General features: G+C 35.6%; 1 protein-coding gene across 1 annotated transcript in view; it reads right to left on the reverse strand.

Annotated features, from left to right (window-relative positions):
- LOC121376298 (thimet oligopeptidase-like) overlaps positions 1-25,001 on the reverse strand; it is a 90,285-nt gene extending 65,284 nt beyond the window's left edge. Inside the window, exons 1-11 of the mRNA XM_041504134.1 lie at positions 24,975-25,001; positions 14,011-14,204; positions 11,445-11,584; positions 9,921-10,036; positions 9,289-9,420; positions 8,399-8,436; positions 3,513-3,628; positions 3,105-3,159; positions 1,922-2,086; positions 949-1,110; positions 357-422 (exon numbers count right to left, since the gene is read on the reverse strand). Coding sequence (XP_041360068.1) covers positions 357-422; positions 949-1,110; positions 1,922-2,086; positions 3,105-3,159; positions 3,513-3,628; positions 8,399-8,436; positions 9,289-9,420; positions 9,921-10,036; positions 11,445-11,584; positions 14,011-14,160 — 1,140 coding nt within the window. The 5' untranslated portion in view covers positions 14,161-14,204; positions 24,975-25,001. The remainder of the gene's footprint in view (positions 1-356; positions 423-948; positions 1,111-1,921; positions 2,087-3,104; positions 3,160-3,512; positions 3,629-8,398; positions 8,437-9,288; positions 9,421-9,920; positions 10,037-11,444; positions 11,585-14,010; positions 14,205-24,974) is intronic.
- Between the last annotated feature and the right edge of the window lie 1,526 nt (positions 25,002-26,527).

The following is a 26,527-nucleotide window of genomic DNA, read 5'->3' on the forward strand; positions in this document are numbered from 1 at the left end:
GGCCATTGTTATATCAGTGATGGAGCACTGAATGGAACAAGAAATAACCCAATGCAAAACAAATAGAATCAACCTTAACCACAAAACAGATAAAAATTACAATAAAATAAACAGTTTCAAGTTAACTAAAAGACAGGTAAAACTTGCAGCTAACTACCATACCAGATAAAAGTATGTTAACTGTCTACCATTAACATGGACAACCAAAAATAGAAGTTACCAATTTAAATTTAATTAAAACCCCACATAGAATATACAAATAATTATAAATGAATCAGTAACAGTAATTAAAGATGCCAAAAACATGTAGATCATGGAAAACAAACAAGACAATTCCTATGCAATTCCTAACTGACCATTGTGACATCTGCCTGCCATGTTTCCACTCCCTTCATTTTTGTAAACTTCAGACCAAGGAGATCCTGCAGAAAAAACAAGCAAACAGTGATGTTAGACACATACATCTTACCCATGAAGTTACGCCAAAATGCTTATTCGTGGAAAAAAGTTAGTTTGTTTTTATTAAATAACACCACTAGATCACACTGATTTATTAATCATTGGCTATTGAATGTCAAACATTTAATAATTTTGACATATAGTCTTAGAAAGAACCCATTACATTTTATAATTAATAGCAAGGAATCTGCCTTCATGAAAAAAAAACCCCCATGTTTAATCAGGTTTACATTAGTCTTCCTATTTGTTGATATTATGTCAAAAGTGTTTTACCCATAATGACAAATTCTTAAATCAGATTGCTCATAGGGTTTTCTAAACCTGAATCACAAATATGGAAGCTTCAATCACGTGATCGGAACATTGGAAGATTTTAAGCCATCTCTTTGGCTGTTGGGATGTCGGACCAGACTACTAACATAAGGGAATATGCCATTGTAAGAAGTCAGGTTAAGTAGAAAGGAAACGAGTCCCCTGTGACCATAATACCTGGTAGATCCCCAAGAGTCCCTTCGTGACGACCTCCATGGGAAAGAACTCTTTCAGTTTGTTGTGGTCCACTGCGTACTTCTTTTCTTCAGTCATCGTCATGTAGTAGCGGTAATCCCAATAGTTTATCTTATTGTCAAACTCATAACCATACCTTTTGCACTGAAAATAAACAACAATATGAATTCTACTCTAAAAATGACAAGCAAAGATGAATTAATAAAGTTTTTAACAATTAAAATAACCAAAAAAAAAAGAGTTCTAACTTACATATACAGTCAAACTCTGATAACTAGTAATAGAAAGTGACACAGAAATAATTTGAGTTTCAGATAGTTCAAATTTTTATGTGGGACACTCAAAATTGAAAAGAAAATTGAATCATTGTTTTACACTCATTTATAGTGTTAGGAACTTAACCATGTTATTGACATTCAGTCCCGCATTTCACCTTTGTATTTTGTACAAACATTAATTGGATTACTATGCTACAAAAAAAAAAGTTTGTTTTATTTAACGACGCCGCTAGAGCACATTGATTTTTTATCTTATCATCGGCTATTGGACGTCAAACATATGGTCATTCTGACACTGTTTTTAGAGGAAACCCGCTGTCGCCACATAGGCTACTCTTTTTACGACAGGCAGCAAGGGGTCTTTTATTTGCGCTTCCCACAGGCAGGATAGCACAAACCATGGCCTTTGTTGAACCAGTTATGGATCACTGGTCGGTGCAAGTGGTTTACACCTACCCATTGAGCCTTGCGGAGCACTCACTCAGGGTTTGGAGTCGGTATCTCGATTAAAAATCCCATGCCTCGACTGGGATCCGAACCCAGTACCTACCAGCCTGTAGACCGATGGCCTGCCACGACGCCACCGAGGCCGGTACTATGCTACAAGTTAATTAAATCTGCTATACAGAACCATGTGTTCATTTATTTATTTCCATCAGTATATATACATGTCCCACCTCTTCCTGTTTGTATTCTAGAAAGAGTTTCATCTCAGCTTCCTTCAGGGGCTGCAACTTTTTAGTGAGAACCTCTTGAAATGACTTCACTGCTTCTGGGGTCTTGGCCATCCTCATATCTAACACAAAAGCAGCATGGGTCGGAAATCCCAGAAGCTGAGCTTTCTGAATGGCAAAAGCAAACAATAAATAAAAATATACAATGTAAATTAACAAGCATTCTGAGAGTACTGCTAAAGCTACATGACCCTGAATGTGCTGAACAAATTTTCTATCTCCTAAATTCAAGGGCAATAACTCTGTGAAAATTGGGTAAATCACCATGAAAGTCAAACTTGATCTGTAACAGGACATGATAAAGCTATACACCAAATTTTAGCTCTATATCTGGAGGCATTGTAAACTTTTTCTGAAAAACTATATCAGCTTCAGACTGACTGACTGACAGACAGACATAAGGGCCGAGGCAAAACCTAGTCTTTCCTCGGAGCGATAGGGTACTGATAAATGTCCCGGTCAGTCGGCCCACTGGGCTATTTCTCGCTCCAGCCAGTGCACCACGACGGGCATATCAAAGGCTGTGGTATGTACTACCCTGTCTGTGGGATGGTTCATATAAAAAATCCCATGCTGCTAATCGAAAATAGTAGCCCTTGAAGTGGCGACAGTGGGTTTTCTCTCTCTATACCTGTGTGATCCGTAACTATATGTCTGACGCTATATAACCATAAATAAAATGTGATGAGTGTGTTGTTAAATAAAACATTTCCTTCCTTCCTTCTGATAAATGTCATTAGCTCATTTTAAATATTTTTTATTTAAGCTACAAAGTAGTCACAATCTTAACTAAAAAAATAAAAAAATCACAATGAAAGCCAATTAAGCACACTATTTGTCATGAGCAAAATCAAGAAGATCACTCTCCTGAAATGGAGCTAGGCGAGCAATCCAATTTAGTTTCAAATAAAATGTCTTAAACATTTTATTGCAAGGTGATCAATTTGCTGCTCTCTTAAAACTTTCTAGGTGTGTGAGGAGGCGGGCACAAGTAATCAATCACTTTTCCCGGTGAAGACTGAATCAGTTTCCATCCTAAATTTGACAGCAAATCAAGTGGTATAATTTTATTATTCTAGGAGTTATAAATGAACACATCAAAATATTTCTGAATGTATACTTTTACCTTATGACGGAGCTTTGTCAGTTCTTCCAAAATTTTAGTATTTTCTTTTATACACCTGAAAGTGTAAATTATATGATTGTTAATAATGAAATGAAAATTGTGCGCATTACAACAAAATACAGAATTTCTAAAGATGTATGATAAATATTATTAGTAATGGATATTTCTAGCTATCTGTATAGTATAAAAGGAATTTTTAATTTTAATAGGTTCTAAATCCACAAACTCTTATAAATGAGACACAGCTTTTGCACCACTTCTAGGTCTGCCATACTGTATACAAGCACACAGTAAAGAAACCAGACATTATGATAACTGCACACATTATGAAACAGAGCATGCACTAACACTGAAATATTTAGAGTGTCCGTATTTACTACAGTGTAAAGATAATCAGAATAATCTTACCTGGAATTAAATGCTGTTTCCATTTTCTTTCTAGTTTCAGGATTTCTGCATTTCTTCATACAAGGGAAGTAGTGGGGGTATTTTAGTGTAACTTTTAACTTTCCTGATGGTTCTGCCTATAAATGTAAAATTTCAAATAATGTAAAATTTATAGGTCAATATGGTCCACAAAAACTTAGCAAGAACAATATAATGGTTGACAAACTGATTAAATCTCAATTTGAAAAATTTGCTTTACCTGCATTTTTTACCAGTATATTATTATTATTTGCTTTTAACACAAATGAAAAAGCTTTTGTTCAAGAGAATACATCCCAGACATCACAACTACGTCATGGTTGGCACTATCGCTGTCGCCGGCCTAACATTGCCACGATGTTGGCAAATGGTTGGTTCGGGCCGATCTCACCCCACCTTGCGACCGTGTGAGGAAAACTCTGACCTTCACCTTCAGCAGCCAGTCATTTTGTGTTTGAACAAGAAATATTTTGAGCATTAATTCTGGGAGTTTAACCAGTCACGTAAGTATTTGGAACACGATATGATATCTTAATGAATATGAATATTTTCTGCTTCAGACAATGTATGGATTTATATGTGAAATTACCAAGTTTTTGTGTAAATCTTAAAAAATAAATTACCGCATTGAAGCATTTGCGCCAAATTTAGTTCTGCTTGAAGGGGTTGGCTCAGTGTTGGCACAACATTGCACCGACGTTAGCAAAAGACTCAAGTTAGAAAAACAATAACTGGTAATTATATTTGGTATGGTAAACTGGCTAACAATTATCAACATTAAATACTTACAGTATACAAATTCAAAACCAAAGATTAGGCCATTATAAATATTTTACAAAGGAAATTTTAAATTAAAAAATTTATATTACAAAAGAATTGTAATTATACTAAATTAAAATAACAGAACAAAATCTCAGCTTGTTTCGGAACAAATAGGAAAAAAACAAAAAACAAGCAAAATAAAACAATAAAAAATATTTTTTAAATCTTGTTATTAAGATCTCAATATCTTATCATTCCAGGGAACATTTTGTTTTCAAAATCTTGATTAGTGATATTTCTAGTCGATTGGAAATTGATTAGCAACTACTGTTTAATGTTTTAAAATTGTGTAGCGATCTCTGATACTTGCGTAGCCAATCACGATACTGAACAAAATGTTACCTGCATTCTCTCCCCTCTTCTCTTTCACTGTTTTCCATTCTTATTTTATTTTTCGAAAAGCCTAACATCTCTATGATTCTGTTATATATTTGTTTAATTTAATATATTTGATGATGTTAAAAACATATTGAAAGGCAGTGATTCAGGGTTCCCAAACATGACATTGTCATTGATCTGGAGAAATAAAATTTATAATTAAAAAATATTTGATATTTACATTAACACTATTGGCATCTACAAAGTAATATTGAAAATTCCAGGCAGTCTGCTTGAAATTTTATTTGTAAGGTATGTGGACATAATGTAATATATTATCTCAGATTTTTTTTAATTTTTGGTTTATTTTGTGGAAAGTTTTTAATTTTTATTTATTAAAATAATGATAGGCAGAGGGTGATAGATGAGAAAGATGAATGTAATGGGAACTATAGACTGATAATTATGAGCGTGCATAGAACATGACATTAAACAAAAATAAAATAATTATTTGTTTACAAAATATAATCTTTCAAAACATTTATTTTAAATCCTGTGAACTTTTATAACAAATAACATGAATTTGTAATGTGTGATTACAATATGTATGTTGAAGAGCTGAACAATTAATACAACATCCACTTGCAACATATTTTTATGATATTTAATGCTGCCGTATTTATGTATTTCATACAGGTTGCCTGTTTGAATTCTTTGGACACATAACAGCAAAGGATGTAATTGAGAGAATAATGAAGTGCATATTCACCCAGCCAGTACAAGTGGGCATCAGAAAATTAATTCTTAGAAAAGTGATAAAAGGTATTATCTCGCCTTCATGTAAAATTCTTTTATCTCATTGGTTGTTTGCCGTTGGACAAATCCCTTATCCCCCTGTGGGCGGAGCCAAATTCTCTTATACCCCGTCTGTAATTTCCAACAGTTTCCAGCCACCCCAGTTAATTCTAAAGCAATAATTAGATTATAAATAACATTGATAATCAATCAAGTATACATAATTAATTTTATTTTTACTATAAAATACACTATTTTAATATTTTTAAAAGCTGCAATGTTGAACTCGGCCACCTAATTACGGTCGTGGTGTTATTGTATTAATGCGCGATTAGCAACAGTTGTTTTTTTGTTTTTAATATTTTTATTTTTTTACTACCGGTACATACATTTCTGATAAAAAAAAGTGTTTCTTAATTTTTTTTTTATTAATATCTGTTTCAGACAATTTCGTATTACAAACATTTGAAGTTAAAAATTCGTTTATCGATGGAACTATTTTTTGTCACTGGCAAGTGGTTTCGTTCGCGTCCGCGTGGTACGGCTTCGTTAATAAATTGTTAACAATTATTGTCTGGCGTTATTTTGATTATTTAGCTATATGGTTTAACATGTCGGCAAGATAAATTCGTTGTAGAAGCATCTCTCGGGGTATATGGCGTTTTATGTACCCTCTGTGTGTTCTTTTACCCCCTCGACTTCGGCTCGGGGTAAAAGAACACACAGAGGGTACATAAAAAGCCATATACCCCTCGTGATGCTTCTACAACTTATATTATTACCCCTAATATTATGGTTCAAAATATCTTTGTACCTATCAAAGTGTTACGTCCCACTAAGAGTGTTATGTCCTACTTGACATCACAAATGATCACCATCTGTATTCTTATATACTAAAAACCAAAAGTTACTGTGACACACAAAAGACAAAGGTAATTGATGATAAGTTTTTACAGCTGTGTATGAAACGTTATAATATGGAAAGAGAAATGTCCGAAGGTATGGAAACAAGCAATAGTCCATGAAAAGGGCGCATCTACCATATGCAAATGAGCCACATCTCCCGAATATTCCAGAGCGAAGTTCACACAGTCAGTAGCGAGTGTGTCCACCATGAGCATTGATACAGGCCTGGCACCGTTGTCTCATTGAGGCTACTAAACGCTGGAGAAAGTTCCTGGGAATGCCAGTTTCGCAGATGCATTGTTAGGATCCATGTGTCTTGGTGAGGGGTTGTCACGGGTGGTCGGCAGCTACGGGTTGGTCCCTGATATGGTTGTTTTGTTGTTATCGTTGCCATAAGTGCCATATGGTGTTTCTGTGGACGCTGAATTGACGTGTGACGTCACACTGCGAGGTCCCAGATTTTCTATGACTCGCCATCTGTCATTTTCACTGATGCATGGCATGACCAAATTGCATCAAACAGTTCACTAATGGTGTTTTTCGGACTTCTGGATTTCTGAAGGCTACACAGAGTGGCAATAATTTGCAACTGAATGTCTGGCCTTTTATGGTGAACACTAGACAGGATTTCTTCCGAATATTCCATATTTCTTGCACAAAGCATGCAATCGTTGCAACAACTGCTTGGTTGCAATTCTTCGAGCTGTTTCATTCAAATTTTCTCTGATTTACATCCATAAATCCATGCACAAATTTATTACTCCAAACAATCCATGTCACAATAACTTTTGCCTTTGAGTATACAATGATTTCTCAATTTAAAACACAATTATTTGGGTAATAAGTAGGATATTAGACTTGAAATCATTTTTATTTGTCACTTGCTAAGGTGAATAAAAATCATTTCACTTGTGACATAAACTTGATAAGAAATAGACACTTGTTTAATATCCTATAATAAAATGTACAGACATGAAATATCTATTATTTATTATTAGAATTTGTTTAGTATATACATTAAGTTTACAATGATTAATTTTGCAAATAATTTAAGTTAAAAACCGTTAATTCAATAATGTTCAACTTCTAATTTCTTCAAGCTATAATTGGGTTAACTTGTGACATAATTCTCCATCTAAAAAGTTGAAAACATGCATTTGATATTTGCCATTTCTTATTTTCTGAATAGAGAGAAACGTCGCCCAGTGATAAAGCGCTTGCTTGATGCGTGGTTGTTTTGGAATCGATCCCCCGTGTTTGACATCCAATAGCCGATGATTAATGATTAATTAGACCAATGTGCTCTAGTGGTGTCATTAAACAAAACAAACTTTAAGTACTTTCATTTAACTCAAGGAAAATGTTATATGTTATTTTTTGATAACTAATAGTCTGAACAAGGTGACATTGCATATATATACTGATTACATACGAACTACCTATTTATTCAGTGGTATATACTTTAATTTTCAGGTGTATATTTAAGACTAAACTGTTAAAATCCTTTTAGTGTGACATCTTTATCTTTAGCATTTGTCAATGAAGCACTCGAGGAGAGGCTACGTGTGAGGCCAGCAGCAACAGAGACGTCGGCGGAATCTGAAAAAGGGTGATGAACAAGATTGATATGTAGTTCGATAATAAATGTTACAACTGTACTTTTGTTATTCTTAATTACATTGCACCAATGTTGGCCAACTATATAATGTGTTATGATAATGTTGGGCCAACGTTGGCCCAATTAACAAAATTACCATGTGCCAATGTCAGCAGTCTGCGTAGGGCCAATGGTATGGTTTATGTTGGGCCAACCATAGTGTGCTATCTGGGATCTCATGCTTTCTTCTTAACCATTGCTATCTGCTATGATCCTAAGCTAAGACTAAAAGTAAGTTGTGTACCTTACAAATATGAGGTTTAACTAGTTGACGAGCATTATGATGCAAGATACATAACAAATGTCTTCAACACATAACATATTTTGTTAAAAAATAATAACTTATGTCAACAACAACATCACATCTTACCTTTTCTAATGTTTTAATAAAGTCTTCAGGCAAACCAACTGTAAAAGGAAGAACAATGGAAGATCACAAGAAATTTAACATGTATTGGCTTCATTGATGGAATCTTACACATCCCGAGTAGCCAAATATTTGTATTCAAATACATAATAATACACAAGATAACAACACACGTAAGTATTATTGTCATCCATTAAAGGCTTTTGTAGGAGCTATCGCTGGCACTATAATTCACTTTTTATAATCTTGATTGGTCAAATTTTAATCACAAGACAATGTTTTGTTACGTCACTGTTTGTTTCAGCGCTAAACCTACCATTAGTGACGTTACGCCACTGCCGTTCTGCTAGTTAACGAGTCTACCGCTGACATTCAACCCACATTACTGACATTGTTTACAACTGTCGCAAATGAAAAGAATGATAATGGATGATAAAAAGAATACCCCCCTCGTGTCTTGTGATATCATAATTGATCAGCACTCGTTGATAAAAGTATAAAATCCTTGGCAAGCCTCGGGTTTAATACTTTTATTAACTCATGCTGATAAATTATGATATCACAAGACACTCGGGGAGTATCTTCTATTTATTTCATTAGAAGTCACTGCCAGTTTCAGCAAACATAACTGAGATCACATTGCTATTGCTTGTATGTAAAAAATCTCTGAATAAATTAAATAATAATTCTCACACACGGTACTTTAAAAAAAAAATCAAATTAACTGACCAATAGCATTTTAATAAAACAATAAATCATCAGTATTCTTATAACAAAAGTTTGATAAAATATACCAGACGTGTCTTGATATATTTCTGGGATTTCTCTTTCAAAAACCAAAAAAAATCTATCTGTACAAATCAAATTATTTATGAAACTATAAAAGATCATACCAAGTTCATCTTTTGTGAACTCTAAAATGGTGTTTTCTTCATTTAGGTTTTTACTGAAGTCTATGGACAAGTCACTGAGTCGCTTCTTGATCTCCTTGATTTGATCCTGCACCGTCTGAGGTAGATGGAGACCTGGGGTAACAACATACAGTCATGTGGTGGTAATAATGTGTTTCAACACTCAACAAAGTCGTACCCAGACTCAAATAATTATAGTGACAGTAAAAGGATAATAGCTGGATCCAATGAGACAAAAATTAAAACTTCTAAACTGAAATGGCACTCTCACAAACACAAGTTATGGCCTTTGTCAGCTGGACTCTAGTGATGACCTCTGTAAAACAGTATCCACAAGATATCACTTTCTGTGTATTGTTAAAGGACAACTGAGACATTTTGACTGTAGTGTTTGCTAAAACTTTTAATTTCAGTATATATTTGTAATTATATACATGTATTCCACCTTCAGGAGACCTTTCTAGTAAAACCCCATCCATATCACCATTCCTGGCTTAGTAATTAAATGCAAAGCAAGGCATCTTAAACTACAATGTTTGTGTTGTAATAACAGAAAACCTACTTAAGCATCAGTATTGGGTATTATTACAGTCATGAGCAGACCCAACACCTACCATTTCTTTTTCCCAGCTTAATCAGTCTGTCCACATATCGCTGTGCTTCAGCTGATGTTTTGTCCTTGTTCCTCTCCTTGAAGACCAAGACGGAACCAAATACATCTTGAAGCATGCTGCAAGTAATGGAAGTTTAGATGTAAAATACACTGAAACTCTCCAGGACTAGATCTCTCTCAAAATTGAACTCTCAAAACCACACATTTCCCACGGTTCTTTGATTTACACATCTTTAAGGTTACACACCACCATTAATTACTCCATGCAGTTCAATAAAATTTCTCTGTCAGAATATATTGTGTGAAAAATAGAGCACTATTGAGAAGGTCATGTGACTACTAATTTTAGGGAGTGCTCTCAACAGACAAGTACAGTGTTAAAAATCAACACAAGTCGACCACAAAATTTGTCACCACCACGTGTTGCTGTTATACAAGTGGCACCATACCACTTGCACGGTTGTTATCAGTTAGTACTACATATAAGAAGTAACTTCAAACCAATGGGTTATTTAAATACTACAGAGGTCAACCTATGTGTAATCATCAAAGAAAGATTTCAACAAGCCTTTTGTGCTCAAATTACCGGTAGTGGGATCTAAAGCCCTACACATAAAAATTACAATATAACTGTTTGTTAAATTAAAAAAAATTAATACATAATTTAGCAAAATGTCTGCTCATCCACAACTATCCATGAATAAAGTACATGTACAGTCAGACCTCATTACAACGACTGTCGTTACTATGATATTTACACCATCCAACCACAAATTGTCGGGAACAAATGTACATCAATGTTATTCTGTTCATTATACCAGAATTCCAAATTAGGAACAAAAGTGCATCCGACATCTAAAAACATCTCTTTACAATGACATTACCTAATCACATGCCGTACCTATTTGGCATCCTCGATCTTGCTGCAAGCCAACAGTGTCACATGATGTCCAAATTACTGATGTCGGCTAAATCTGTAGACATGTATTGCTTTTGAAAATAAGCCTCTAGTCATTCAATTAAAGGATTAACTTTGAACAATCAAGTCTACTGTTTTATGACATTATGTGAATGAAGTAGGTACCAACCGTGGAATGATTAGAATGACTGTGAATATGCCTTGATTGATAATAATATATTTAATAATGGTCTATGATCAATTCCTGTTGGAGGGCCCATTGAGCTATTTCTCATATCAGCCAGTATATAACAACTTGTATATCAAATGCTGTGGTATATGCTATCCTGTCTGTGGGATGGTGCATATAAAAGATCTCTTGCTACTACTTGAAAAATGTAGCGGGTTTTCTCTCTAAAACTATGTTAAAAATTACAAAATGTTTTACACCCAATAACTGATGATTAATTCAATGTGCTCTAGTGGTTTCGTTAAACAAAACAAATATTTATAAGGGCAATTTCGATATAACAACAATTTCAATATAATGACAAAGTGACCCACAGATGAATGTGGTCGTTGTAACGAGGTCTGACTGTATATGAGAATGAGTTAAAGTTGTATAACCTCATTTCGACATCATGCTCGGACAACTTCTTATCTGCCTGGACACTGGCATCCCTGACGTCCTTGTCAGCTGACACATGCTGCAAGAAGTCCAGATTATTTCTCTTCACAGCGTAGAAACAGTCGGCATCAGCTAGTACCTGAAAGAAATAATTTCAGTAGGTTTATCGTTGGGTGCCCCGTTTCATTGGGGGGTCCCATTTCAGTGCATATGTTTATTGTGTGCAACAATATGAAGATTTGTGATGTCATTGATTTTTGTGTACAGATTTATAGTCCAAAACAAATGTGTCACTTAAATAGAAATTTTCTAAAAAAATAAATAAAAAAATTGAGTTTAAATAAAGCAAAGAAATCAAAACTGAACTTAATCAACTTAAATGGCTCATTTCATATACATCATTTTCTATGATTTTGAAAGACTAATTTAAAAGAAATCTCTATTTTTCTATCGAAAGCTGTATATATCATTTTATTACCCATATGGGCTCAAATATACGGGGTAATATTTTTTCGATCTCTCCACTGATTGGCTGGCTTAAAAATCACGTTTGGTTGGTTGCTTGCCATGGCCGGAACTTCACTTTCATTCATATAATGTTTCCATTCATGAGTCAGATTGCACATACGTTATACGATCTACAAAGATTTACAAAAACAAATGGACTCACTTGTTTCGTAAACATGAAATGGTATATTTTCATAAGCAGCGGCTTTAGTAATATATAAAAATAATCATTTTCAAATGCGAATACGGTTGTATTATTTTGTACTGTAAGCATTTGGCTGTGAAAGGAACGCCGTTATATGACGTCACTTACATTACGTAATGTAATGCGCGTAAGATTATATGACGTAATGGCTGATGGATTTGTTGTAGACTGCAGAGAAATTTTTACATTAAAAATCAGTTAAAATTGACAATGGGTAATAAAGAGAATAACCAACTCGCTACGAGGAGTTACAAATTATCTGTCCCTCGTGAATGAATGTCGTAAAACCCTCGCCAAAGGCTCGGGTTTACAACATTCATTCACTCAGGACAAATAATTCGTAACTCCTCGTAGCTCGTTAGTTATTCTCTAAATACTGAAGTGACATGATTGTCATCGTGTCTGCTGTCAAAATTAGTTTGACACCCAGTAGCCGATGTATGTAAACATATATTCTATTCTATTCTATCAAAATTATCTGCACAAATACTGATCCTTATGTTTTAACATAATTATCTTTCTGGGAGTCTGTTTATATACATGTATATCTTAAAACTTTGAATGCATCTTGTATTTTTGTAACCAATTTTTGCTTAAATTATAAAACAATTGCAAAACATTAGAACTGTTATATTTGTGTTTCAAAAATGTTATCTCTTAACACTGGGTGGAGGGGACTTTATTTTCTAATTTGTTTTTTAAATCTTTAAAGAGCATTTTCACATATTACTATGTAAGGACATGTTTTGCTAATCCCCCTTCAACCTCCCTGCAAAACAACCAAAAAACCAACATCAAAACAGTTTTGTTTTGGAAAAAGTTGACTGTATTCACCAACAAAAATAAGATGACACAGCTAAAACATGCTACTTTGCAATGTAAGACCAGTTTAGTACTCATTTGAATGACAAAAATGGTAATAAAAAGGTAGTTATTTGCATAACAACTGTTTGTTTTAAACACTATCACCACTACCCACTAAAATTTGTCTTCCTATGATAGAATTTATGTAAAAATAACAAAGCAAAGAAACAGTTGGCTAATATAGTACAAACTAGTACTTACAAGCAACAAAATATAACATCAGGCTATTTTGAACCCGAGTAAAACTTATTTATGACAAATATAAATTTTCTTATTTTCTGTAGAGTTGGATTTAACACCAGTGGTAGAAAATAATCTGATAATGCAAATTGTTTATTTTAATGTGCAGAGGTTTAGCAGGGTGCTTAATAATGGTATGGCCTAAAAGCAAATGCAGTTACTTCTCCTGCCTACGTAAGCATGTACAGAGCTCTACAATACACTGCCTCATGGAAATAAATGAGGATACAACTAAAAAGATATTTGTTGTCATTTTTTAATATTAGTGAAACTAAAAATCGAAAAGCAAACAAGAAAATGAAAAGAAGAAAATATTATGCCAATCTGAACAATACAATAAATTATAAAATGAACAGATATCTAGTCTAGATATGAACATCCATGGATTGGGGGAGGGAGAGAATGAACCTGTAACATGTCTAATAAGATACATGGTGTCTGAACACTGTAAAGTAACTGGACTGAGATAGGTTAACCAAGCCCAGCCTTGGGGTGAATAACTTCTTTATGGAGTGGTGAGTATAATTAAAGTTAAAGTTTGTTTTGTCTAATGACACCACAAGAGCACATTGATTTATTAATCACCAGCTAGTGGATGTCCTTAACCATATGGCCAGTGCCATATAACCATAATTACAACATGTTGAGTGTGTCATTATATAAAACATTTCTTCCTTCTTCCCTTATTAGGAAGTCCTAGATTCATAAATAAATAAGGGAAAACTTAAATTGTAAAACTCTATGCATACCTTTACAACTGTGTCATAAGAAGCTTCTTCAGGTGTTAACTTGCCTACATCATCATATATTTTTTTCATCTTGTCAATCAATTCCTTAGAAGACTGCTCAATCTGTGCTGGTGTGATTTTCCATGACAATAAATTGCCAGTGACCGACATACTTCTGTTGAACTGCAAGTGTTGTACTTAGAGCAAATGTGAACCTGTGTGTAGATTGAAATGATTTTTTAAACAAAATATGGAGTTTTCCCTTTAAAATCAATACAAATTACAGCCCTAGAAATAAGCTTTAGTCAGCATAACCAGGCATCGAAATAAGTCGAGAACGGTCGTTCAGGTTACCGGGAGGTTACCACATGTAAGAAAAGTCGAGAACGGTGTTCGACAAAAATTTAAACTTAACGGTAGTTTCGTTTCCGAACGTAAACCAGGCAATGCATTCCGGACTTCTGCATTTCATTTTCTTGTAAGGAATTGCATCTATGTTCACGCACACTTGTGCAATTCCAAGCAATCTCGGCAATCCGCGTTTAAGCAGCGCCCACTAGATAAATTTACTTCAGGATTTCGTTTCTCGTACCGATGTTCGCACGCACCGATACAATTTCAGAATGTCCACGTTAAAAGTAGCAGTAACAGGAATTCAATTCTAACTTTCATATAGTTGTGGTAACCTATAGGTTACCAGGCTATATTTTGTGGTAACCTGTAAATGGGTTACCAGACACAATGCTTATTTCGATGCCTGCATAACCAATTACATGATATTTTTCTATAGTTTAGAAATTTCAACAAGAAGACAAAATAGATTGCTGACCACAGTGGATTGTATTAAACACCAGAGGAATGGTGTGCAGACAGAATGTCAGTGGACAAAATGTCAACCATTAATGTGGTATCTCTGTCAAAATGTCAACCTCTGTGTGTGTGTGTGTGAGAGAGAGAGAGAGAGAGAGAGAGAGAGAGAGAGAGAGAGAGAGAGAGAGAGAGAGAGAGAGAGAGAGAGAGAGAGAGAGAGAGAGAGAGAGAGAGAGTTGTCTCATCCTCAGATATGTAGGACTAAGTTATCCCATGAAATAAAAGCTATGTAAGAAATTTCTATCCTACATGGGATATCACCCGCACTTGTTTAACATGACATCGTTGGTAATATATGTCATATTAATTTGAGATGGTCACATGGGGTCATTAGACACATTTGTAAATTAATATTTTATTACTAAAACCTTCATTATAAAATCTATCTTGTTAATTTGTAGTGTTAAATTTTATTTAACACATGAAACAAACACGATAAATATGATAGTGTAGTTTATAATAAAATGGTCAAATAAAAGAGTTACTTGTTCAGCCATCTTTGTCTATTCGTGTAAAATAATAGTTTATTTACCGAATGAATGAGAGAAAAAAGACTCCATCATATGCGGTCATGTGGGATAGAAAAAGTACACCCAAGGTAGTGGAAATTTCAATCTGGGACAGGCTTGTGGTGGAGTCTTATAATGTATTTATTAGGATTGGGAAAATAGAGTTCCTTGCTCATTACAAAATAATTACAATAATTAGAGGACATTTCATTGTTTGATAAAATAATAGAGTCACTGGTATTTAAAAATAAAATTCCATCACCCATGTTCTATTGAGAAAATTGTGCTGTCAACTGTATACAAACAGTGTTTTAATTGGCCAAATGAAAGGTTATAATAGTAAGTTTTCTGGGGGGTTTTGGTGGGGTTTTTTCACAAATTATGTATAATCTGAAAGTTGACATTTTGACCCGGGTACCACTTTGATACAAGACATTTTTTCCACTGATATTTTGACCGTTGACATTTATACCATTGACATTTTATCCTACATATACATAGGTGTTTTGCCGGAAACGTCTCACCAACTGGAGCAAGTCACGTGCTTTCTGATTGGCCTTTTGTTCTAACAGTGTATAGTGTAAAACGAAACAAACAGGTGTGCAATCTAATTAAAATGACAGGTGTGGGTATATCAACGCCCAGTGTTTTGAGGGGGATTAGGGGGTTTAGCAAAGTTTTGTATTGAATGACTTATACATTTTAAGTAGTGAAAAAAAAGGATTTAGATAGATTTTCAATTTCCATGACCAATATCAAAATTCCATGACTTTCCAGGCCTAGAAAATGACATTTACAAATTCCATGACTTTCCAGGATTTCCAAGACCTGTACGAACCCTGCAAGAGTTCCTGTTACTTCCCGTTCCCATAGGTGCTGATGGGTTTCTTCCTGTACTGTGTGTATTAGTGATTAATATATCAAATATCTGTTATCAGCGAACTTGAAAATAATCAATGTAATGATATTTAATTTCAAACATAGGGTTATCAGTTTCTACCAGAGGGTAAAATGGGTATGGTGCCATACCCAAAATTTATTGCAGATTTTTTTTTTTAGTTAAACCTTTTGACAAAATTAATTCTCAGAACCGGTGTGATGTCACATGGCCTAGTTACCGATCATCCGGGTCTTTACTGTAGTGATTACCGTTTTACATAGAATAAAGTTATCATATTAACTTTTTGCATACCTTGCATATTGTCATTATTTTTATGATTTAACATAATTATTTTATTTCCAAATAGAATGTAATAATTAAACAATTGCAAAGTATTTACTTTACAACTTTAAATTACAGTATTATTATTGTCATTCTTATTATACAGATGTAATGGCGACAGTGAAAATGTTCCACTGAATACATTCTTTTAAAAAACCCAAGTTTCTTGAAATAATGGAATTATTTAGTTTTTACAGATTGTGAAACTATCTCATGATGTTGGCCTTCCTTACCGGTTGAAGGCAGGCAAAAAGAAAATAGCAACATATGCCAATAATAAAATATAGCCAACCTCAGACCTTGTCATTTAAGAGGAGATATATCTCTCTCTAGCTACCCATCACTCCCCTGAGATTAGTTCAAGGAGAATAATATATAGCTCCCTTTGACATGTGAATATTAATAATATTTTAAATTGCCCCCCATAATCTGTTGGGGGAGCAATTAGTAAGTCCCCTCAGTTATTTTCATATCACTGTCTACAACCTACTAAAACATAGTGTTACCTCATCAAACAAACATACTTGTAAATGTTTTAATAATAGGGTTTAACATGGTATATTTATTAATAAAATCTGAGTAAATAATTGTGGCAGACATGTACTTTCTATAATTATAACATAGCAAACTTAGTTTTGCATTTCATGTCCCATAACTTCTTTTCTTCAGTATATTTCTTTCTGTACCTGGCATGTTTTACCTGTGTGGTCAGTGAACACCTGTGACATCTCTTTGTTTCTTATAAGGACTATTTTAATGTGCTGTCTATGAAGACAGTGTCTTTAGTTTTGATTGGGCTGCTGACCATGACATGATCAGCTGATGGATGGTGGTTTCTTTTGGGCTCCTGATATTCTGGTGTACTGCATCTTGACATAAGAATTTATGTAAAGGTTAGTCTAACTTAATATACTCTTCAAAAAAAGAAACGCAAAAGGGTACAAATGGGTTATAACTCCGATTTTATGTTTCCTACCGGTTCATGCTTTGTGAATATAAGGTCATTGCATGTCCCAAACACATTCCCACGGTTACATTCGATAAAACGCAGCTACTGTACAATAAAGTTCCAAAATGTGAATATTCGCAAAAACGCAGCCACGTGCAAACCATGTCACCACTGCACGTGCGTGGTCTGCACGTGCAACATGAACACCGACAGTATAAAAGTGCAGGGTGTTCGCTTGCCTGGCCTCTGTATCTGGCCGACAGTTAACAATCCAGGACATGCCACGTCTCAGTGAACCGCAGAGAAACAATGCCATCGGCCGACTAGACGCAGGCGAATCCAGAACGGCCGTTGCCAGGGCATTCCATGTGTCCCCAAGCACCATCTCCAGACTGTGGGACCGTTACCAGCAACATGGATCAACACGTGACCTCCCTAGATCCGGTCGACCACGGGTCACTACCCCCGGGCAGGACCGCTACATCCAGGTACGCCACCTTCGGGAACGATTGACTACTGCCACCTCCACAGCCGCAGCAATACCAGGTTTGCGCAGGATATCCGACCAGACCGTACGGAACCGCCTACGTGAGGTAGGAATTCGTGCCAGACGTCCAGTTCGAGGTGTCATCTTAACACCACAACACCGTCGACTCCGACTGCAGTGGTGCCAGATTCATCGACAATGGCCTCAACTGCGATGGAGACAGGTGTGGTTCAGTGACAAGTCCCGATTTCTGCTCCGACGTCACGACGTATAGGCGTCGTGGTGAACGTTATGCGGCAAACTGCGTGCAGGAAGTGGACAAATTCGGCGGGGGTAGTGTCATGGTGTGGGCAGCCATCTCACACACTGGCAGAACTGACCTGGTCCACGTGCAGGGCAACCTGAATGCACAGGGCTACATTGACCAGATCCTCCGGCCACACATCGTTCCAGTTATGGCCAACGCCAACGCAGTGTTCCAACATGACAACGCCAGGCCTCACACAGCACGTCTCACAATGGCTTTCCTACAGAACAACAACATTAATGTCCTTCCTTGGCCATCGATATCACCGGATTTGAACCCAATTGAGCATCTATGGGACGAGTTGGACCGACGCCTCCGACAGCGACAACCACAGCCCCAGACCCTGCCCGAGCTGGCAGCAGCCTTGCAGGCCGAGTGGGCCACCATCCCCCGGGATGTCATCCGTACTCTGGTTGCTTCAATGGGCAGGCGGTGCCAGGCAGTTGTCAACACACGCGGAGGCCACACCCGGTATTGACTCCAGATGACCTTGACCTTGGTAGTGTGTCCTATCACTTACTCACAATGGACTAGAGTGAATTGTGAACAATCCTGCAACATTTGGTAATTATCGGACTCACCATTCAATAATTAAATCAATTCTCCAAATGTTACGACAATGTGGTTTTGCGTTTCTTCTTTTGAAGAGTATATATTAAATATGTTATAATATTTCCTAAATATAATGCAATAAATATAATTAAAGTTATAAACAGTAACATTAGTAATGTTATTAGCAATGTTGAAAATAAATTTATAAGTTGGGTATTCTGCTTAATATTTAAAGTAACTTATTTATTATTAAAGTTATTCCCTTTATATTATACATGATTAACAGGGGTTCAAAAATCCCATCGCCCGACGCCCGTGCCAAGTGGAATTTTCATGCCGGGCAAGTAATTATGTTAACTGTATAATGCCCGATGACAAGTGACTATATAATTAACACCTAAAACTTTTGTTGTTGTTTTGTTTTGTTACAAATCTCGGTAAAACCTTTGGAAAGAGTTCCGATCGTTCGAGCATTTACATAGCTCTAAGGAGAACTAACTTTAAGGTTGCATAGTACCAAAGAAGAGAGTACCGTGTCAAGGTTCGACGTGCACCATCAAATATTTACGGAGTAAAAGCAGCTGTGGGTGTGATTGGTAGTAATATGTGACATTGATTATTTGTGCTAATACTGTTATCCATTGACAATAAATAAATACACTTTTATTTGTTATACAGTTGTTATGCAGTATATACCAGAGGTTGAAACTAATGCGGGGTACCCCCAAAAATGGAACTGCAATTTTCAGCAAAAATGTCGGTTGCTATTAAAAACATAAATTAAATCTCTTAAATGATACGTGACCCCCCATTTTCTTGCAGCTAGATTAGATGTGAGGTGCCACACTTTCTATTGCTGTACTTCCTGGGTGTGTTGAAACGCTGCTTATATCAGTTTTATTAGTAAACGTTAACATTACCGGCAATAGGAATTGATTTGGTCTAATGGAACCTTAAATGCTGGAACGATCGGAACTCTTGCCAACGCGTTAAGGTCTCACTACACAGATCACTTCCGGGTGACAGTTCATTCATCACGGTCCACTATAGTTCCTAATTGGGACACATGTTATGGGTCACATATTCACTTCTAGCAAATGGTGAAGAATTAAAACAATATGTATGTTTAATGGTAAGCCTTCTGGCTGTATTTTGCCCATGTTATTTTGTAATATTGTGCATCGACCTTTTGGGACATGGGTATATAGCGCAAGTGACAGCCGGAGTGAATCGGTTAATGAACCACCTATTCGGACCGGTACTACAGCCAGATGCGGTCATATAGCAAAAAACTGAGACGGAAATGTTCTCAATTTTGGAGTGAAAATAAATGCTTATATAATGTATGTTTGCAATGGTGTATGTTGTTAGTGCCAACAAGAACCCGTTCTATGGGCAATCTTCGCTTGAAGTTGGGCAGTTTAACATGGGTTTCAATGGCAGATGACATCTGTGTAGTGAGACCATAATGTAAAACATGAAATTACTGTCTATCCCAAAATATATAAGTTTAGCAAGCCAAAATGAAAATGTACTAGTGTAGCATCCTTATAAAAGGTAATTACATCGATGTGGATTTCAGCCAAGTGTATGGGGGCCCTATTTGGGTAAATATTGCAAACATGTCAAATTTCTTTATTTTTTATTATTTTTCTTTTTCTTTTATTTTTATTTTTTAGGGGTGTGTGTGTCAAAATGTATATTCTAGTATACTTACATGTAATAAATAAATTGATCCGAGTGTCTAACACTGAGTTTCTCATTGTAAAAGGTCAAAATTCAAGGTCACAAGGTCAATATCCAAATTCACCCTAATTTCTGTGATTTTGTGCATAATGCATTTTTTCGAATGTACAGTCATAATGACACACAGTTTTGATGGTATTGTGAATATATAACATAGTATTCTACTATGAAAGTAGAATTTGTATCTGCCATTAATAATATGTGGATCTTCATGCTGAAATATACAGAAAAAACCCAGGATTTCAACACTTCATTATGAAACAATTGTTGCCCATAGCAACAATTGATGGAAACTAATATTTTTAATGAACTAACTAGATAATTAGCTTCTTGGTATGTTCCCCATATCAGAACTACCAAAAAGGTCATACATTACCATATAGTGGCTGCTTGTTTGATGACCATCTATTGTGTGGATGACCAAGGAGTAACAATGTGATATGAAGTTTTATTGCATGGTATGGTGCATCTATCTTTTGGTGTATTGGTTAGAGTTCATAAGTTACATGGCTCTAGTATAGCTTTTTCATGGTGTAAATGACCCAAATTATCAAACTGACTTCAAACCAAGTTTGACAAAATCGGTCACTAGACTTTAAGGTCTCACTACACAGATCACTTCCGGGTGACAGTTCATTCATCACGGTCCACTATAGTTCCTAATTGGGACACATGTTATGGGTCACATATTCACTTCTAGCAAATGGTGAAGAATTAAAACAATATGTATGTTTAATGGTAAGCCTTCTGGCTGTATTTTGCCCATGTTATTTTGTAATATTGTGCATCGACCTTTTGGGACATGGGTATATAGCGCAAGTGACAGCCGGAGTGAATCGGTTAATGAACCACCTATTCGGACCGGTACTACAGCCAGATGCGGTCGTATAGCAAAAAACTGAGACGGAAATGTTCTCAATTTTGGAGTGAAAATAAATGCTTATATAATGTATGTTTGCAATGGTGTATGTTGTTAGTGCCAACGAGAACCCGTTCTATGGGCAATCTTCGCTTGAAGTAGGGCAGTTTAACATGGGTTTCAATGGCAGATGACATCTGTGTAGTGAGACCTAACACCAAAACGGAAAACAATGTGTTGAAAAGTTCAATAACAACTTTAGAGTTATTCCCCTTTTACTATCGACTAAGATCGGTAATTTCCGCCACTGAACATTTGACTGAATTCGTACAAGTAATCAGTTCGATGATCTTCAAACTTGGAAATAGCGTCCAATACGCTTTACAGCTTATGTATAGGGGAATGTCCTCGTAACTCTCCATTCCTGAAAAATAATGGAGACGAGTCCCATTATTTTTCAGGAATGGAGAGTTACGAGGATATTCCCCTACTTAAAATACACAACTGAGTAATAATTTTATGTGAATATATGTTAGTATGGAAATTAACACTAATGATTTTAGTGGGTTAATTAAGTAGGGTTTCATCTCTCCATTACTGAAAAATAATGGAGCGTTGAGACAATACTGTGACTTCGCAGGTGTATTTTAAATAAAAATAAAATATACATGCCTTGTGAATGCAATCAAAATGTTTAATCCTTACAAAAATTGTCATATTCAAATTATATTAGACGTTAACGCGGTGGACTCTGGAATCTACTCTTTGCAAATGAACGGGGGTGTAAAGCACGTTTATAATTTCTGAGTTCACTTGAACAAAGCATAAATATTATGAACTGTGTTCTTGTAAACGTTGCAAGATATTTTAGTTCAGATATAAACCTTGTAGCAAAAACATACTTAATGTTTTTCAGTACTTTGCAAATGTAAATCTACGTCCATGTAAAATCGTGACAAGTTAGATTTCATTAGCCCTACGCCCAGAGCCCTCAAAAGTACCCGTCTCCGGCGGCAAATCGCCGCCTGAAACAGCTTTTGCCGCCGCCTACTTTTCGTTGATGGTAAAAAAAAGAAGTGCTTTCTCTTCTTTAATAAAGTCTCCTACAAAAGGGATCCAAACAAGGTGCCAAAATAGTTGTTTATTTGTCTTGAAACGCGATTAGTTGACATCGAAATTTTTATCAAGCAGCGTTACCGTTTCGGGTGATGTGGTTGGTTCGTCGTTACACGTGACTGAGGGCCCCCAGACCCCCGCTTTGCCCCCTGCTATCATCACTGTTGTAGCCTGCTACTTCTTAAACTATTGGGGGCGCTGTACGCCATAATCATGATGGTGCGATTCTCTCTAAGCATACATGCATATATTAATTTTTTCTGCTTTATTAATAGTTTTTAACAAATAAATTATGCTCAATAAATTAAAAATACAAGGCTGCAATCGATGTACATGCAGTTTTTAAAAACATAAACAGAGCTCATGTTTACTTTGAGCCCAGCCACGGCTGTTTGCAAGACTTTTCTCAGCTATAAACAGTGTAAAAACATCCCAGAGAAGGGTTTTGGGGCAAAGAATGTTAAATAATATACTCACAATAATGACACATGGGCCAAAATCCATAAACATTTTTCAACCAATGCTAGCCATAAAAGAATGGCTCACAAGTGAAAAGGGTTCTCGCCACATCCACAGCCACTAATACATACATCGACACAATAATTATGTTGAGATGAACAAGTGGACACTACCAAACAAATAAAGTTTAAATCATCAAATGGACACTATTTAAAAAATAAAGTTTAAATCAACAAATAGAGAAGACAGTGGATACTACTGGACAGACATATAAATTTAGTACTTCCTGAGTAAGTGTTGTAACCTATTGGCAAAATTATTTGTGCAATCAAACCAATTACTTTCAATATTATTACATTATTAAGCACTGTATTAAATTAAATAAGAGTAACACAATTAGTTACCTTAAGAAGTATGGGCAAGTGGAAAAATATATGCGTCTCTCTCTCTGTGTGTGTCTGTCTTGTCTCCGTCTCTCTGTCTGTGTGTGTGTGCCTGTGTCTGTGTGTGTCTCTGTGTGTGTGTGTGTGTCTGTCTTGTCTCTCTGTGTGTGTGTGTGTGTGTATGTGTGTGTGTGTGTAGAGAGAGATGTCGAGAGAAAGAGTAAACATGTGTATAATGGAAATATGTCAGATATACCAAAATATACAAAATGTACCTATATATAATACCAATATGTATATCAATATGTGTTAAATGTCTACACTATAGATACGGAATGGTACCTTGATTTGCGAAGATGGTGCTGTTATCTTGACACAATAACATTGTGTATTTAATTCAGACAAAAGTCATAGATATGAATATCAGCAGCTTGGCTATCACTACACTGTTCATGGCACCATGTTTCACACTTGTGACACTTTTAGTCCTCATTAGGTGGATCCTCATACTTTTCATAATAATCTCACAATTCCAATGTTTGGGGACAATTATACATTTAAAAAACAAAAACATTTTTGACAGATACACGTTATACAAAACTTTGCATGTCGGTTTCTTCAATGTTAATACTTTCGTGGAATGGGCTAATCTACAACATGATAGTACATACCATGGCCTTTGTTACATCAGTTGTGAAGCACAGTCTGGAAAGGGAAACAGCCCAATGGGCTCAATGATGGGAATCGTTTCTAGATCGATCACACCCATCATGTGGGCGCTCCACATACATGAATACATGTATACAAATGGACATGAAAATGTCTGTGTGTAATAATATTTAGGCCTAGCATTGCCTATGTATATTTAAACTCAAGACAATGAGTACATCTGATTTGATCTCAACCACCCGATTTGATCTCGATCATGGTCGTCAATAGGACTTTTACGTGGTCGAAATTAGGTCAAATGTATACTTGCTATATAGTAAACAAATGTTATAAAATTACAAATAAATATTTATTTATTTTTATCGTTTTATGACTGAAAGTTAATTGAATATCTGTTCTAAGATTAAAACCTACAACCATGGGTGATAGCATACCACAGTAAAGTAAATATGAAACAGTTTTTGTAAGAAAATTTACCACATTATTCAGCTGCACATATGGCTAAAAAGGTGGGCGTCTCCATCAGTCTCAGACTTCGGTTTTTCAGTTGAATGAGCATGTCTGAACAAACTACCAATCATATTGTTTTCAAAGCAGCAGATATGAATAATGATCCCCAATATATTCTCACCATATAATCCCTTCAAATTGGGGTCGTAATTAGGACTAGGTCGAGATATGGTCAGTTTGCCCTATCGGTAAATGATGGTAAATTTGGTTTGATGTAAGAAGAAAAGTAAGTGTTTTGGAAATAATAATAATAATAATAATAATAATAAAATACTATTTTTGTATGAAATTTAGAAAATAATCGGCTTAGAAATAAATAACTTGTAGTAAATTCCATAGTATCGTACCGCAATTTCGATCGACATATGTTTTCCATACTTTGTAACTGCATGTATCGCGAGATAATGCGAGATATTACATGACTATCAGAACTGCCATCTGACCTGCCAAAGTTAGACAATATACCACGTGGTCATTACACTGAATAATAAAATTTATGGAAGGCTGGTTGGGTTGGGTTACTTCTTATGCCATTTAACTGTTAACATTTAATTTGTATTTTTTTTATATTTACCTTGGAACTGTGTTGGGGTACGTGGCTGGGTCGAGTACTAGGATAACAGAATATTAGGTGGCTAAACCCCGCCCAGTTTCTCTGCCTTTTCATATGTTCTCGATATAATTAGTACATGAAATTTGAGTAAACAAGTTGAATGTTTTGTTGGTCTATGCTGGGGTGCGGTGTGGGGTTGATCCATGTATTGATGAAGACGAAAGCCTAAGTGGACCTTGCCTTACGCTCTCGATCATTACACCCGTCACTCAACGGCCGCAATAACCGTGGTCTAACTAGACGGATCTCGTAAAAGTATGATGCATCTATAGCATACTAAACGAGCTACGAGGCAATACCGTTTAGTAGTGTAGTAGAGTTGTGACATATAGTAGTAAAATAGTGCAAAATGTGATACTAACATGCCACTTTGCATGCAGTTAGGCCATCATGTGTAGAGAAAAACTTGATACCAACGTGGTAGTGACCTCTATTGGCCAGGTGACGTCACAATTCAAAATGGCCGCCAATTAACTATTTCTTACTCTGTATCACATTTAAAAGTGAAATCTGTAGAATATTAGCTCCAATGACACTATAATTACTACTTATGTGTTGGTGGTATATACTAATCATTATTTTTGAAAAAATATGAATATACTGAAAAAAAGAAGAAGAAAGAAATGCGTCTAATCACAAATACCCTGCATTAGTCCAGTGGCCAAGGCACAAATATCAATGAAACTTAGCGCATATGTTGTGTATCATTGTGGGGTCAATTTAAGATCAGGACAAGTGGCCAAGGCACAAATATCAATGAAACTTAGCGCATATGTTGTGTATCATTGTGGGGTCAATTTAAGATCAGGACAAGTGGCCAAGGCACAAATATCAATGAAACTTAGCGCATATGTTGTGTATCATTGTGGGGTCAATTTAAGATCAGGACATACAAACTTAATACCCCCCCCCCCCCCCCCCCCCCCCCAGTGACCGCTATTTTGAATTTAATGGTCGCCATTAGCTTTAATTTGTATTGAAACTCTGCTTCTAAGGCACATAAAACCATTATACCTAAAGCTATACTCATGTTTTAAGGAACTATGAATCTAATGGTGCATATAAAAAGAAAGTAATATACATGTATATATATGTTCACTATGTTGGCCCAAAAATATGGATATACTGAACAGCAAAAGAAACGCGTCTAATTACAAATGCCTGTGTATAATCTTCACCGTGTTAATTATCATATTATACTAATTAAAACAAATCTGGAAATCACCAAACATAGCGTTCTTCTATTTTACACAACGACCTAAAGCAACACAATTCATTATTATTTTC

Source organism: Gigantopelta aegis, chromosome 6, assembly GCF_016097555.1.
Source record: "Gigantopelta aegis isolate Gae_Host chromosome 6, Gae_host_genome, whole genome shotgun sequence".
Lineage (NCBI taxonomy): Eukaryota > Metazoa > Mollusca > Gastropoda > Neomphalida > Peltospiridae > Gigantopelta > Gigantopelta aegis.